A 17,302-nucleotide genomic window follows, 5' to 3' on the forward strand; every position below is an offset into this window, starting at 1 on the left:
AGCACCGGATCCTGGGTAAAGGACCTTATAATAAAGAGAAAGGCTGATATAACGGTGAAGGAATATATTGAAAAAAGCCCATATTTCGAAACGCACTGCCTTTCTTCCTCAGGGTTTTACAAGCAATGACTACGGTTAACAAAGAAGTTGAAGTTACAATTTGAATAGCGATATGGGGTGTGATTTGATATAGCCCTAAAGATAAGGATTCTTTAACCGACTTAACGGATACGGTACAATAATAAGAAGAAATGGTAAAGAAATATAAGGGAAAAGGTGGAGTACATTTTATCTTTCTTATTAAGACCTAAAGGTTGAAGAGTGTTGAACACATTCCTTGTAAAACCCTGATGAAAAAAGGCAGTGCCTTTCGAAATATTGGCTTTCTTCAATACATTCCTTCACCGTTATATCAGCCTTTCTCTTTTTAGCTTTTTATTGTTCTACATGACCAAGGTGTTGTGGGAGTCATGAAGTAGAAACTCGCACGGAGAACCAAAGTGCTGTTCTGATTAGCAATTGAAAAATCAAACATTGAAGCAGATCTGATGCAAATCGAGTTGCCTTGAACATGTTCAGCTTATAATTATATATATTATTATATATAGAGGGCTGTGAGAATTAAAACATAGCTACACGGTGGGTGATTGCCCTACAGGCCTGTTTCGTAAGGCTTGAAGCCTCGCTCGTCAGGAGTTTTATTCACACTGCTGCGCACTTATTTTTATATCACAAACACTATAAGTAAATTTGCATACATATTGGTGCTTAGGTGCTAAGCTAATTGTTCTGTTGTAGCGCCTTCGCGCGGTGCCTGCATGATGATACTAACTCGTTTCTTTTGTTCAATGTACAGCGCTCCGGTTCACAGAAAATGACAAATTTCTCGCTCAAGCATAAATTACAACGTTTAGCTGAACTGCTGTACGGTTTAGCGAGGCAAACAATTTGCCATGTAATTTCATGCTCTATGTTGTTATCTTTTAGCGACCATACGTGTTTGCTGAGTTCAGTTGAATTTCTATAGGTGTTATTTTCGAAAGATGTTTTATGATTTCTATAACGTGTCTTAAATTCATCTGCCGTCAGGCCTACGAATGTTTCAAAATAAGTGCGCAGCAGTGTGAATAAAACACCTGAAGAGTGTGGCTTCAAGTCTTACGAAACAGGCCTGTAGGGCAATCACCGTGTAGCTATATTTTAATTCTCACAGCCCTCTACAGTTACACTCTACCTTGCATTGAGCACTCTAACTGGCTCGATCGCCGCCATATATATATATATAAGCTAACTATATATATATATAGTTAGTATATATAGTATATATATTATTTTTATTAACGTAGCTCAACTGCCTTTCATACTAACTTAGGCGGGGACAGATGTAATGAAAACTATTACTAGTATAGTTGTAAGTTAAGCCTGCTTTCTTCACTGTTTACAGCAAACGTCTGGGTGCATTAGTAACGTCTTACGTTGGTGGGGGAGGGGTGGGGACATACATATCATTGGCCGTCATGTTTGATGGGATACACATATCACTACTAGTGATAAGTTAATTGGGATACACATGTCCCGGGGCGCACATATCACCGTGACACCGCGTCGTGAATTGCGGTGTGTTAATGACTCTTTTGTCTGAACTTTGGAGAACTGGCAGATGGTTTCAATTTTCGACGTTTCCAAAGGCTAAGAATTTTTATTTCCATCATTAACAGAATAGCCATTTTTTGAAGACCGAGGACAGAAGCCCCGCACGAAGCAGCTTTTGTGGCTTCTTGCATTCGTTGGACATAAGTGCGTATACACCCAGAACACAATCTCCTTTAGTTTCCTATTTATATCTGTCCATATTTCGTTATTTCAGTATATTGTGTGAAAGTATGTTATATTATATGACATTTTATCCATATTTAGTTATTAAAGCTGATCACTGGTTTTATTATTTCAATTTTCGCATTACTGAAGTATACAATAATCTTGCAAATTGATTAACCTGAAGGCTGATCTTCGAACACAAGTAGTAACTTGCATGGTAACTTGCGTTTTCCTGAAGTCTTTTGAAGCACAGAGTCTTGGATATCTTTTTCAAGGTTCTTCCTTGATGCTCTCTTGCTCCCGTATCCATCTTTGTAAATGAGGCCTCGCGCTTGCCACGTGATGCTGGATTTTTGTAACAGAGGTAAAAGAATTGGGTTCTCGAGAGGCGAAGCTAAGCTACATAGTATGAAAGAAGTCCGAATTGTGACCTCAACTAACTCGGGCTAATTTGTTAAGCGCTGGTAAAGAAACCGGAATTATAATCTCCTCGTTTAACTGGCATGCATCATCTCATCGTTAACAGTATCAAGTCTGCCAAATTTAGCAAAAGTATCACATGGCAATGAGACGGTTTCCCGTGCTAATTTGCAGCAAACGTAAAACAACACTTTCCCAATCCTTGCAAGGCAATAGGCAAATGATCTTTGTTGCATAAGAGATCTTGCAAGAAACTGAAGATTTCAAAGTCAGAAAGGTCACTTGATATGGTACGTGCCATTATTACTTTAGGGCACTTTTCGGAGCGACTTCAGAATACCTCGCCACTTTTGTTTTTCTAAAGCGGCATCTTTTGAAGAACGAGGCATATCCATTCTTATTATATGACTAGCTCTGTGAGCGGGCAAAATGAACCAAATCCCGCGCTTTGATTGGCTACCCGAGCATGGAACTATACTGCCCGCTCGGGATTTCTCTCTTGGTCCCGCAAGACCAAAGATATTTTTTTGGTGTCACCAAAAAAAAAAAAGAGTTTTATCCCATATCATGAATCCTTTATTGATCAAGCTTGTTCGGTCAAGATGGCTGGATATTGGCCAAGTTCTTTTTTTTTGCGTGTTTATGGACCAAGACGAAGTCGAGGTCAACAAACACGCAAAAAAAGAACTTGGCCAATATCCAGCCATCTTGACCAAACAAACTTGGTAAAGTTTCGTCCGTTTTTCGGATGGTAGGCCGAACGAATACGAAAACTAGCAGCAGTGAAACTTCCTGTTTTGCAAATTTGAAAGGACTTACAAGGAAGACGCTACCAGATATGACATATGTTTTTATCAATATGCATGAGTATTTTGCCACGATAGCATTTCGGGTCAATTGTCCTGGAACCGCACTGTCTGAAAACAGCATTAGCCCTTGCTTAATTTCCCTAACTAATCGTCTCAAGATGTTTCCTTTAGAGATAGCGTATAACCATTGATTTTTCTATAAGTTGATTGAAGTCGGTTCTTGAAATACCCGCTCAGAATACGATCACTTCCTCTTACTCTAAGTCTGACGGAGGAAGAGGAACGGTCGTCAGCCATCGCCGTATAAAATTCAAACTAACCAACAATATTATAGAAAACACAACTGACATAACAGTAAAGGTTTAATTTTAAGTGTAATGCTAGACTGACATGGTCAACTTGTTTGTTGAGTTCGGGTTTCAACCGCTCAACCCGAACTCAACAAACAAGTTGATCATGTCTGTCTAGCATTACACTTTTAAAGCTTTTACCGATGTCACTTGTGTTTTCTATCATGAGTATTGTTGGTTAGTTTGAATTTTACCTACTTGTAACGAACATTTAATCTACAAAGAATCATTGTATTGATAGTTATATATATGCACGAATTATCTTGTAAAAATTTTGATGTCACACTCACTATGGCTGAAGATGATGTTTGAAACATCGAAACACGTTCCTTAAATGTGTGGTTGTATTTTTAAAAATATTAGTAACACTTGTGTTATCCCGACCATTTAGAATTATCTTTACAATCAGATTCGAGGATTTAGGAAATCAGAAAAAAATAATGTGTAGCATTTCATCTCATTTTTTTATAGTATAGACCGTTTGCTCACGTAGGCGGGTTATTTATTCACCCAACGCTGACGAACGGAAACTATAAAACGTTTGAGGGGTTCAGGCCATCCAATGAAATTACATCATGACTCCGTTCACCTGACTTCAAAAAGACGTTCGCATGTGCGGTGTGTCCTGCTTGGTTATCAAAGGTGCAATCATAGCGAGAATGGTTTAAGGCACGCTCTAGCCAGTCGATGGAACTGTCGAAAAGCTTCGGGGTCTTTCTTTATTTAAACCTCGATTGAAAGAAGATCATGATAGTCCCCTTGCTCCGTGCTTCTCGCCGGCATCCAATACTAGCATTGCCCACGTCTTTGTTCTGCCAGCTGTTATTTTTCGGGGACGTCATCGAAGTAAAGGAACTGGGAGCTTAGGCACGCGCGTTTTTGAGACGCGGACGTCAACCGGAAATGAGCTGTTTGCCCCTTTAACTTGTCTTCACGCAACCACATTTACATTGCGAAGTCTCATTTCTCCATTAGAGATGATAAGTATAAATATCTGGGAGTGGGAGACACCACTGTCCTGGCACGTCAAATTTCTCTTCCGGTTGCCGTCCGCGTCTAAAAAACGCGCCTCCTTATTTCGTACTCAATCTTGATATTTTCCTTACGGCCTCCCGAGGCAAATTTCCCTCCATAACTCGTCCACGCATGTGAGGAAAAGGCGGCGCTAATTCAGTTTTTAACACAATTGCTTGTGGTCTCGCAATCTGATTGGCTAATTTGCCGTTGTCGAAAAGAGTCTAGACAACGCTACTCCCGTCAATGTGTCACGCAATTGTAATAGCCAATCAGGAACGCTCGTTTTGGGAAATAAACCAGTCAGATTGCGAAACAGTGATGACCACGCTTGCTCTTCGCATTTAGATCTAAAAAGCTAGATTTTCGGATTACCAAGCGAACACAAAATCTGAAATGGATTTTGTCGCAGATTTTACTAATTGGAAATCCATCCATGTCACGAAGAATTTCAATGAGTAAAATTCCGAAGAACCAGATTTTAAGATGCAAATCCAGCCGCCTCTTGAATCTACAACATTTTGACCACTCTGATGACGAATATCATTTTCGATAAGAGCACAGACAACGCTGAACCACATTCAATTTGTTAAATCTCGCGAGGCATTTTTCTCAGCTCTTTGTGGCGAGCCATGTGCTTGCTGTTGTCGACGTCACCATTTAAGATGTTACCGGCCGATTCAGGATCACGGACCCACTGATTGATTTAAAAATTAAACAATGCAATGACAATTCATTATGTATGTCTTCTTCTTCATTAATCAGTTAGCAAGTGATTAGATTTATAATAGTATTTCCTCTCTCACTGACGGCTAAAACATCGTTTTTTTCTTTATACAGACGTTTGGTTCCAGCGAACAGAATGAATGACAAGATTCTCCTTCTACTTCTCCTGGTGCTCCAATTTCCGTTCTGTTTGGCGGGAGGCTTGGACGAGCAACAAGGTATGTCGCTCATCAGCGTCGAAGGAAAGTTTTCTTTTAATAATATGGGTGGCAAAATTACTCCTTAGTTTTGGCGCGAAATTTCATCGTTAATATATAGTTTCACATGTGAAATTACAATGTTGCCATGGCAACATTTCCTTCAGTGCCAAAATGGTGTCCAGGTTTGAAAATTAAGGAGTAATTTGTCACCCATGTTATTAATAGCTAATCAAATGGTATACTCGTGAAATTAGGGAGTAATTTGGACAAAACGCGCCTGAAACTATTCCCCATTTTCACTCGTCACCATTTGATTACCCATACTAACTACATCGTGAGTGATATCGCTGTTTATGTACTTATGTACATCCTTCCACTCTTGGATGCTGAATTATGAAGGTCGTTACTGGCGCGATTAAATCGGGAAGACGCGTCAGAGAACAGCCAACGGGCTCATGATTGATCCTGAATCACAGCACCACTGCCAGATTTAATCAGCTGGGAGTCGATTTTGATGAGGGAGGATAACCGGAGTACCCATAGAAAAACCCCTCAGTAGGACTGAGATTGACAGAAACTCATCCCACATACGGTTACAGAGGTGGGAGGCGCGGATGATGACCACTATACGCCAGCCTGACTCCTCTCTGTGTAGGTCTCGCCTCTTACAGAATTTGTACGAACCCGGCCGTCCAACCGTGGGCAATGTACTTACAAAGGCAACACTTTTCCTGAAATATTTTTGCGCCCGGAGAGTTTTTCTGGTCTAAGTTTTGATCCTCAATGCAAAAGCGCGTGGTCTATGATAACAATTCGGGCGAAAAAGAAGCAAATTTAGGTTTGAGTTATGACTACAGGTAGTCTGCGTCCGCTAAAGATGTCAAATCATCTGCTCAAGATTAGCTAACGACAAACAAGAGAACATATAATCGTGAAAGACAGTCTCATAAGTGTATTGAATTGCGCGATCAATTTAAACCACTCTTAACTGTGGCAATGTAATGGTAATTTAAGAATACCCTTCACAGATAGACAAAAGTTAAAGCTTCCCTGATTTGAAGATTAAATTAATGAATGCATCTTATAATATTAACGTTAAAGACACGTTTCCATACTCTTGTCTAGTAGCTTCATTCTGGGTGTTCTTAAATCGTAAGGGCCGATTTTCACGATACGATTTTGTCGCATGCGACAAGCTCACGACAGGCCTACGACACGACTTACGATTGTCGCAGCGTTTTAAAACATGTTTTAAAATGCTGCGACATTTTTTCTGACGTACACAACAATCGTAAATCATGTCGTGGGCCTGTCGTAAGCCGTTGTCGCATGCGACAAAGTCGTACCGTGTAAATCGGCCCTAAGAAGCGACCAAGCAAGCGCTTGCGCCAAGGCACATTTCACGCGCTAAATTAAAAATTGTTTTTCAATAGAATGCGATTCCTCGCTGTCCATGTCGATTCCAGATGATGGCTGGAGTGCCTCGTCCCCAGGAGATCACATTAAGTTCCCTGCTCATAAGGCGAGGATCAGTAACACAGTGGGCTGGTGTACTTCACACAACAGAGACAAGTTAAAGAGAGCATTTATACAGGTTAGTGCGGTCCATCGTTTAAAACTGGGACATCTATGATGAGCTTTTCACCAATTTCTTCCTTAAAGCATGAGAAACGGCTGTACGAGGTGGCTCCATTTTCAACATTTAAAAGCTGAATATAACTGGGCACAATTAATGGAGAAATGATATGAGGCTGGTTAAGTTAGGATGGGCGGAGATAAGACCGCAATCATAGACAAGATCAGCGTGTTTGAAAAGCTAGCCCGCTCAGTTGTATTTTTTTTTTGTTTAAATTATACAGCTTGACTTAGGACGGAACATGCGCGTTACAGCTTTGTCCACAGCTGGGGTGCTGGTAAAGAATAAAACGACTGGCAATTATAGCTCCATGTACGTGTCACAGTATTTTGTGGCTTACAAGAGAGAAAGAGACTTAAAATGGCGGCGTTACCATAAAAACGATGTCTCCGTTACGGTAAGAATTTTCTCAGTCAGCCTAGGTATTTTATTCATTTAGTTCTCTATTTTTATAATCTTTTCCACGTTGATTATTAAGCATCTGAAGCGTACTTTTGATAATCTTGAAAATCAAAGAAACGTGCTCGCACACGAGGTCCTCCTTTTCTGACCTAAAAGATTTGCATTCTTTATAGGGTGCTCGAGCTACTGATTTTGTTTTGTGCGCCCCGCTTCCCCAAGAAGAGACGGCAGCTTGGCTTTTCGGTTCTATTCGGGGAATGAGCCCGAGATACTTTTCCTAGACAATGGCTGGTTATAGTCTGATTGGTCACACGTTTTGGATGTCTCTTAAATTAATGACCTCTCATATGTTGGTTTCTTAATTCATATCAAGTAAGACTTGGATTACGAGTTTCGTAAGAAATATTTTTGGCTATTAGCGAATTGTTGGGTACTATACTTGTAAAAAAAGGATTGTTTCCTTTGTTTGTTATTGTAGGTGATAAAATCCAACAGCTCTGAACTTCACAAACATTATTTCCTGACTTCACGCATTGCTCGTTATATTCGTCTGGTGGTTGTCAATGGAGTTGGAGATAGATGGTGTCTTAAAATGGATGTTCATGGGTGTTCTTGGACTAAGCACGGTGAGCTGTGTGTCGTCTGGAAATAGATATCAAAACGGTTTTCCGAAAGATAATCGTGCAATTAAAACTATTTACCTCGCACAACTGTATAAGATGCTGAGTATCAAGCAAACTAACAAGAGCCGAATTCAAATCCACGCGCATGCGCTAATCAAGTGACAGCGCCCGCGAAATAGGCATATTGGCTATCATCCGTTTATCGGAGCGACTGTTCCCTTGGTCAAGAGTGAAGTGAAGTGAAGTGAAGAGTGAATGAGCGGCGGCTTCGTCAGAGCTAGCAAATCGTATTGTCATCAAAGCTAATCAGCCGGCATTCCTCAACCAGAACGAATGAGGTCGAGAGTTTTCACTCAAAATGTCGACTTGCAAATCTCTTAACGTCCATCAAGAGTTTTGTGGTAGTAATAAATAATAATATGTGATCTGCTAATCGCCCTTTCTCGCAGTCGGAGACTGAATTACTAAGGGCGCAGCTCAACGAGGTCGGGCCGAAGGAGCTGTGCTGCCGGCTAGGCGCTCGGCACCTGAACACGACCCATGTATGACCTCGGAACACAGCACCACAGCCTGATGGAATAGGCTGGGAGTCGATTTTGAATTTGAGGAGGGAGGAAAACCGGAGTTCCCGGACAAAAAAGCCTCGGAGTCAGATTGAGATCGACTGAAATTCAGCCCACATACAACCTCGAGGCCAGAGTTGAACCTGGGTCACAGAGGTGGGAGGCACGGTTGATGACCACTAAACCACCCTGACTCCCCGACTTCCCCAGTTTAGGGGCTCGGATGCCCGCCATTGTGCCGTGACTAAGAGATCAAAACGAGGAGGGTGTAGTGTTTGTCCAATTTTTGAGGTCTCATCGGCTGGTTGATTCGTCTCTGACTAGCGAGTTTCCGAGCCACTTGATCAAAATAGGTGGCAACGAGACGCCTTGCACCTTTAAGCTAAGATTTTTATTGACACATGTTATGCAATTAATCAATTTTTCTTATGCGTACACTCACTTCAATGGTGCCTCAGCAATTTAAGGTTTCTTTAAACACTGATAAAGCTACTAATAATTTGGCCATCTTGTTTGGTTCTAAGTTACTTTCGTAAGCTTGAGTCTGAAGCTATTTGCTTCATAGTTTTGAGACATTTGACTTCGCTGTCACATGAATTAAGTTACCTCTCCTTTTTTCTTTTAGTTTTACAGTAGCGCCTCGCATGGGACTATCTTTCGTGCCGTTCGTGCTCTCCCCTTTGAGACATGTTTGACTGATTCCCATTAAGGTGTAACAGTTGATGTGACTTTTACTCAATGCGTTGCTTTGCAGACGGTTTGGTATCATACCGAATATCCCAAGGAAATCTTCGGAAGAATAATCTTGGTTGGTCTTCGTTGCGTGATAAGGGCTATGATGGAAATAGACTGTCCTTTGGAGCCACACGAGGTTTACTATACAACGGGCTTGGTCAGCTGACCGATGGTATGACAGGCTATATGGCAGACTGGAACGATACCGGTAATCCAAACTGGATTGACTGGATTGGTTGGCAGGATATTAAAACTCCGCAACCAACCGTCACCTTTGTATTTTCGTCGCTTCGACGTTTTTCTCGTGTGCGATTTCATACTCTGAGCTTACCAGGTCAGCATGAAAAGATGTTGTTCAGTAAGGTGATACTATCGTTTTCCAAAGACGGCGAGTATTTTTCCTGGAAGACTATTTATGAGCCCAGCATGACGACGAGGTCATCCAGGAGTAACAGAGCCTTTTGGATTGAGGTTAATCTTGATGGACACGTCGGAAAATATGTGACTTGCGATTTTCAGTACTATGGCTCGTGGGTGCTGATTAGCGAAGTAGAGTTTGAATCAGGTGCGTAGTTTGCTACTTGAATCAGTCAGTCAGTGGGTGAGTAAACAATTCAGCCACGGCTATCAGTCCCGAGTCAGTCATTTGGGTTGTCACTCGATCCTTCATTTTGAGACCAGCATTTTGTTGTATAGCCTGCGAACGCAGACATATTTCCAGCTGTCGTTTCTCTCCCCCAAAAGAAAAAAACTATTTTTCGGGGGAGAATGAAAGACTGCCAGAAATACGTCTGCGCTCACTGGCAATCTATTGTATAGTTAAACCGGAATCAGTCTGACCATCTTCTCGTCTGTCTGTCTGCCTGTTTGTCAATTGAGTCAATCTCTTTCTTACTGAATAGTGGACCTAGCTGGTACAGAGGTTTCAGACACAGGAACAAAGATCACACCCACCACAAGCAACGGCAGCGTGCATGTTATCAACGGAACGGACGAGATTAATGTGGACTGTGAGTGTATTTACTTTTTTTTTTTTTCTTTAATGGGAAGGGTCTTATCTGAACGCTTGCGTCACTTACCTTTTGCTAAAAGTTTAAAATTAGATTAAAAAAAGGTGACCCCTTTTAAGTTTTCACTGTCATTTAAACGCTGTGAAGTAACCCATAGTTGATTAAGTATTGTAACACTACGTTATGAAGTGTTAATACTCGTGCTGACTTCAAAAAAATATATTTTCTATGTGAGCTACAAGCTGGCCGGGGAACCTCTTTACGTTGATGTCGTACTTCATCACCACACTGAAACATCTATCCCTGAAACAAGTATTAATCGATAAAATTGAACGAAGAGGGGGAAGGTTAAAATGAGAAAAGAAGCGGTTAAAATGAGTTTCGTTTCACCCTTCAGAGACTTGAGATACCGCCTCTTGCAATTCTCCGTACTCATCTTACAGTTTGTTCATTTTTTTTTTGTCTCTCTTCCAGTATCGAAAAAGGACTCTGACTTAGAAGAGAGTATTCCAGGGATATGGCTAATAGCTGGTGTAGCTGGAGGAGTAGTGGCCGCGTTACTAATAAGCCTCCTCGCCGTGTTAAAAATGCGGCGTCGAACACGACGTACGCGCGCCGAAAACCTCATAGACCGCGTACCAATCAGAATCATAAACCCTAGCAAGAAAAATTCATTGAACCGCAGGAATGACGCAGGCGCTGTCATGCGCATTGAGAAACAGAAAATGTTGGAACGAGGCGACGAAGAAGAAGATGAAGAAGACGAGATGGATTTCATATCGGCAAAGTGCAACTTGAATAACTTCAGGAACAGGGAATTGAGAGGAAACCCATTCAAGGGTAAGCTAGTAGGGATACTCCTTTTATGTGGTTTTGACGAGAACCATAACGCCTCCAAGCAATTAAAAATTGTTGGAATGATCATGGTCTTCGCATGTGATTCAACTCATCTCGACTTTGGTTGTTCCGGACATCACTAAAACGGAATTTAATAATTGTGTTATCATGCATAGTTATAGGCGTCAAAACTACTGTCTTGTGGACCTGGTATCTATTTCTTTTTAAACAGCCAGAAATATAAAAGTGAAATTCGACTTTGACGCCCTTGGCCAAGAAGGCAAAGCCTGCATAACCTAAAGATCAAAAATCTGTAAGCAGCTCTATAGGCCGGTTACGTGATTCCGGTGGTTAAAAAACATGGTAATTACAGTGTATAATGATAAGGTTGATGAGCTTTTCGCTTCCCACATGTCCCTTTAACATTTTTAGCACTTTTCCCCTTTTTTGTCTAACAAAGAAGCGAAATGATCAAATTTGTACTTAAGCACTAAACAAAAAAGTGTTAAATCTCTTTCGAACCTTTCACGCCGCTCATTGGATGGCGGAATAAATAAGTAAAGATTTTTGTTTTGAGTCAGGGAATTTTGGGTGTGGCCAATGCCCTTCCAGTGACAACCAACTCCTCACTAAAGAAAAAGAGGGCACCAGTAAGCAAAAGCAAAATAGCATTACAATATATTTTTTAAAATCTTAAAAAAATTATTACAACATAAAAATTACAACGCTAGTAAAATACTTACTACAATACGAACAAGCAAACCTGTGAACGAAGCGACCATTTCTTATTGAAATTGTGTAATTTGTTATTCTTGGTAAATATGTATTTTTCGGTAACATATTTATTTTTTACTTGATTGACCGAATGCATAAATGGCGGCCAAAAAATGTAGTCTTTTGTTTATGTGCTTATGAGACTCACTAGCCTCGCTCTCAAGCAACCTTTCTTTTGTATTTTGTCCATGCAAACGAGGCTAGTGAGGCTAATTAGCACATAAACAAAAGAATATTTTTTTGGCCGCCATTTATGCATTCGGTCTATAATGAAAGCCGGTTATGTTGAGTAGAAGATACCGGTAGCATTATTAACTTTACCTTTTTTTTTCCTCTTCAGCTGATACAAACGTTGCGCTAAACATCCGCCCTGAATCTAGAGAAATCTCCTCCGAGGTAGAAAACCCCGCAGTCCTTGCAGAAATGAGGAAAGTCAGTGACTGCAGTGAGGGATGAACGAAAAGGAGTTTACCGCTGCACCCCGCAACTGTTTTCGGCAGCAAGGCAACATGGCGGCGTAGCATATATCCGCTCATTTTCTCACAAGGGTTCGTACAGATAAAACAGGTTTCCTGGTTGGTTTCAGCATCGGATGAGCTTTTGAGACAATGTGATTCATGATTCTTTTGGCCCCCGAAAAATAACTGAAATGGGAAATGCAAATATACTAACTAGCACGGCCAGGGTCTTGTACAGACTCGTACCCATTCACTTATCGATACACGCTCAAATATTGATTGGAAGGGTTGGTTTAGGGCGTGGAAAGTCTTATTCGTACAGGCAGTAAAGTATTTTTTCTATAGGACACTGACGCTGTTACATTCCGCTTTTCTTTCAGAATTTCATTTTTTCACAAGACCTCCCTAAGAGCTAGCTCACAGTTGTCTTCTGGGTTTAGTAGTCAGTGCATCCTTTTGAGGACGTTGCTAAGGAAGTCAAGTGTGACTTCCGGTGATTGACGTCCTCGTATCGTGAGCTGACTAGAAAACGTAAAAACCCACTCACCGACCTGCTACATGACGTTAAAGTAAAAAAGCAAGCATAAAATCACCGCACGAACTGTTGTTTGCATCGAAGGCTTTTCCTCTCCCTTCTTCGCGCTCGTTCTCAGATCTGACTTCCGGTTTGAGAAAAAGCTAAATTTCCGGCGGTCTCTAAATTGAATTCATTTTTCTATTTGGCACTTTTCACCCCCGAATACAGAATATAGCTAAGCATTGATTTTTTCAAATCATCCTTTTTGAAAATGTTATGGGTATTTCAGCATCGTTTATCTCTGCTTGACTGGATGCAAAAACGAATACAAATTATCAAACGACTGATTAAATACCCAAATTGTGTAGCACGTAGACAAATTTAGAGTTTTCATTTCTTGGTCATGTGACCATGGGCGTGACATGATGACCTCATATTTGGGGTCATTGGATTACAAAAGCTGGAAACTGACCATTACATCCTTAGCAACGCACCCCAAAAAATACGTCAGCAGGCCCTAAAGTTGGCATTTCTGTTAACAATTTTTAAAAGATGAAATGGTATATGAAATGGATCATATATGAACTGCGGATATGAAATCAAGTGAAGCTATGATCCTCGCAGTGATGAACGCAATTTTTGCAATTGCATAAAGAAGCCTGAAAAATTCAGGACTTCAACGGGAACATTGGAACCCACAAATGACCAGCTCCCAACGTCAGTGGCTTCATAGCTCAGTTGGTTAGAGCGTCGCACCGGTATCGCGAGGTCACGGGTTCAAACCCCGTTGAAATCCTGAATTTTTCAGGCTTCTTTACGCAATTGCAAAAATTGCTGCGAGGATCATCGCTTCACTTAATTTTTAAAGGCTTTTTTATCTTTCCCAGAAACAATTATAATTATATGTGCTATTTAAGCCCAAGAAGCGATAGACTTCTTCGGGGACAAAGATTCTTATGGCTTGTCACTCAGTGTGCCCTCAGTGTACACTCAGTGTCACTCCGTGTACCCTCTAAAACGAAAGAAGGGGAAATTGGCCAAAACAAAAAAGAGTTGTAAAGGGGACTAGCAAAATGATTGCTGATGATGTCGGTGATCTACATTAGGATTTTCTTAGCTGTCAATGAAATTAGAATAATTCAATGTGGTTTGTTATACAATTTATAATTAAGCGTTGATAAATGTTAAGAACAAGTCGCACGACATTTATGGTTTTTGTGTATAAAAAAACTACGATTTATTGCTCATAGCGAACCTAGTGATACCAACATTAATGTCCTGTAATAGAGGGAAACTTTTTTGATGAAACAGAACAAACACCAACGTATTCATTCAGTACGCGAGATACATGTAGAGTTGTTTCACGTTCATCCTGTCTACTTGCGAGAAATTATAAGAATTAAGTAGCAAAACTGTAAATTTTTGTTCTCATGGTGTTAGTGAAGTATGCCTGGCGTGATTACATTAAGCTTTTTAAGAAGCAAAGACAAACCATTGGCAAAAAGCGTTTCTTCGCTTGGATAATGAGGCTCTCCCGTTCGCTATTATATCTTATTTCAACATTTGGTTAAAACTGAGATTTTCCTGTTAAGAGCTCATAATTATGAGCGTTGTTATATTATTGCTATGGCCACCATTGTGGAATTAAATGAGGATATTTTTAGGATTTTTTCTCTTTAGAAAAAAAAGGAACTTTATTTAAGTGTCTAGTCTTCTGTCATTGGAGCACTAATTGGGGACACTGTAAACTGAAATCAACAAATTAATGCAAATCAAATCAAATGTTGGTTTTTGAGAAGAGGAGAAAACCGAAGTAGCCAGGGAAAAACCTCTCGGACTGGAGACGTCACACTGCAAAAGAGGTTTATTGACAAACTAGTGCTCATTTCTTTGTCGTTGTCTGTAAAACAAAGCTATTTGATTGAATAAATGTTTTAGGGATGAGTGGTGTGCGAAATGTTGTTGCAAACTGATTAGTTGCTCTTTTACTTCTTTCTTGGTGGAAAAATTCATTGATGAAGATATATTCTCCGATCTTGGGCGCCTGGCCCCAGTTGTTCAAAAGGTGGATAACGCTATCCACCGGATAAATCACTATTCAGGGGATAAACACTAGCAAAAACAAATGAGTTATCCAGTGGATAGTGATTTATCCAGTGGATTGCGCAATCCACGCTTCGAACAAATGGGGCCTGGTGTTTTAGCTTACATGTATAACATCCCTGACAGGCCACCGAGACAAAGATCGAATGCACTTTTGATTGAATGAGTTACCAGTATTGAATGTTAAACATCAAATTCAATCTGAAACGGGCATTCTCGACTTGCAGAGAGAGAGAAAAACCGGAGGCCCTGTAGAAACGCCTCTCAGAGCAGAGTAGAGAACTAACAAACGCAACCCACATAGCGTTCGTTTGTTGGCACTCATGCTAAAACGTTCTTCGGGACAACCTCGGGGCTGTTTACGTGGAAGGAGGAGGGTCTTATTGGCATTGTTCGTATTCTTTATTTACTACACATTTGATACTTTGTGTTGGTTCTTGCACTGGGATCTTCTTAGGAGAGCTCGGAAGGTCGTAGCAATGAGGGGCTGTTTACATGGATAAAAGAGTGATTTTTTCGCTGGCTTACAAGCAGACATTTCAGTTGGGGTAGGAGTACATCCGTACCTTACTAAGAGCGTAAAACTTCATTGTATTTCTGAAACAGCGTTTTTACAGACCCTGATATTGATGTGTGAAAATGCCTAGAAGTCGAGTTGTAGGCTATTGGTTCTGAGCTCCTGGTTGGGGTTATGGTACAACAATTGATAGAACGAAGGTTTCCGTCACGTTAGTTTCCTTGTCCCTATCACAGCATTGTGCTATAATCTCCCTTGTGAGGTGCTAAGATCTTCCTAGCACTTGGATCCTCCAACCTCCAAGCTTGGATAATCCTGTCACCAAGAGGATCCTTACACTACAGGGACAAATACATTTTCTTGCCTCACAACTGAATAAGGGAATATAAGCCGCAAGGATGATCCACTTTCCACTTTCCACTTTCTGATCACACTTCAAGAAATTGAAATTGGCCGAATCTGAATATTTTTTGTCTGATAAGTTTTTTTAATTATATAAACACCAATGAAATACCAAGTGAGCTTTCACGCGAAAACATGATATCTTCACACGTGAAGCCTTTTCTTCACACTTAAAAAAAGATCACTCTGTTGCTATGGTTACATATGAAAATCACGCCTTTCGTGAAATGATTTAGTATTTCATTGGTGTTTATATAATAAATAGAATATTACATGGCCGCTTGAAGATACGAAATTTCTCTTCTTGTGTTAAAAAATATTTCACTCGTACGCTATGCTCGTTCGTGAAATATTTTCCAACACTCGAAGAGAAATTTCGTATCTCCGCTCGGCAATGTAACACCCTCTATTTCTTTCCTTTGTAACAGACAGCCAAGCGTAATAAACAAAATGGGATTAGTTTCTTAATAAAGAGTGCTGCTGATTGGTGGGTATTTGAAACACGGAAATTTGGTTATATCATTTGAAAAAAATCTAAAGCTCGAAACATCAGCTTTTCAGTCTTCATATTTAAGCCCCTGGCGTTAAAAGGGGCGCAACATTGTTGGCCATCAACTCCTAAACGTTGTTATTTGTTACTTGTTGCCTCCGTTCGCACAGTGCTGCATGTTGTCTGGAGTTGTTGCACTAAGTTTGAAACTGGTCAAACTTTTGAGCCCGCAACAACTACCATCATTTCTTTTGTTCCGTGAACGCCAAAAAATAAAGTAAGCTACTATCGCAATATTGACATCCAAATCCGGAAATTCATAAGCAAGCGAAAGCAACAGTTTATTGTTTTCAACGAGGGAAAACGAAGGAGAATCAACCATAACTTGACGCGAGCGCACGAAGGGCGTAGTTGTAGTCTTTTATTTCAACGGGCTCCTGATTTCAACAATATCATGAATAGAGGTTTTGCACGGCAGCCATGTTGCATGGCAGGAACAATGAAAATGTTTTGCATTAGAAAGAACGTTTGCTCCCAAAGGAAAAAGAATCTGTTGTTCCTGCCATGCAACATGGCTGCCGTGCAAAACCTCTATAGGAGTGATTCTATTTACATGACATTTCTTATAAGGCTCAGAATCATGATTGAACTAAGAGATACGAACATATGGCACTGAGGACATTGCGTCAGTTTTCTGCTTTTTGCCTTCGTCTAAGGATTGGAATCGATTGGATGTAATATGGCACGTGTTAAATCGAGGAGAATGTTCATATATATATATATATATATACGTACAATCTTCAATAATTGCTCTTCCTTGAAAGACATATTATTTCCGTTGTTTGGAAACGACGTAATTAAAGTGGAATACAACTACAAATAATGCATCACAATATTA

At 40.4% G+C, this 17,302-nt stretch overlaps 1 protein-coding gene across 6 annotated transcripts in view; it reads left to right on the plus strand.

The window, feature by feature from the left end:
• LOC138015704 (discoidin domain-containing receptor tyrosine kinase B-like) overlaps window positions 1-14,849 on the plus strand; it is a 28,229-nt gene extending 13,380 nt beyond the window's left edge. For 4 of the 6 annotated variants that reach the window (XM_068862976.1, XM_068863180.1, XM_068862906.1 and 1 more), the window contains 8 exons: window positions 5,252-5,355; window positions 6,771-6,931; window positions 7,197-7,370; window positions 7,854-8,001; window positions 9,316-9,861; window positions 10,199-10,306; window positions 10,781-11,146; window positions 12,258-14,849. In XM_068862976.1, coding sequence (XP_068719077.1) covers window positions 5,274-5,355; window positions 6,771-6,931; window positions 7,197-7,370; window positions 7,854-8,001; window positions 9,316-9,861; window positions 10,199-10,306; window positions 10,781-11,146; window positions 12,258-12,373 — 1,701 coding nt within the window. In that variant the 5' untranslated portion in view covers window positions 5,252-5,273 and the 3' untranslated portion in view covers window positions 12,374-14,849. Of the gene's footprint in view, window positions 16-1,723; window positions 1,798-5,251; window positions 5,356-6,770; window positions 6,932-7,196; window positions 7,371-7,853; window positions 8,002-9,315; window positions 9,862-10,198; window positions 10,307-10,780; window positions 11,147-12,257 lie in introns of those variants that run through there. The other 2 variants (XM_068863041.1, XM_068863106.1) reach the window with 2 other exon arrangements.
• Window positions 14,850-17,302: the final 2,453 nt, after the last annotated feature.

Source organism: Montipora capricornis, chromosome 1, assembly GCF_036669925.1.
Source record: "Montipora capricornis isolate CH-2021 chromosome 1, ASM3666992v2, whole genome shotgun sequence".
NCBI classification, from domain to species: Eukaryota; Metazoa; Cnidaria; class Anthozoa; order Scleractinia; family Acroporidae; genus Montipora; species Montipora capricornis.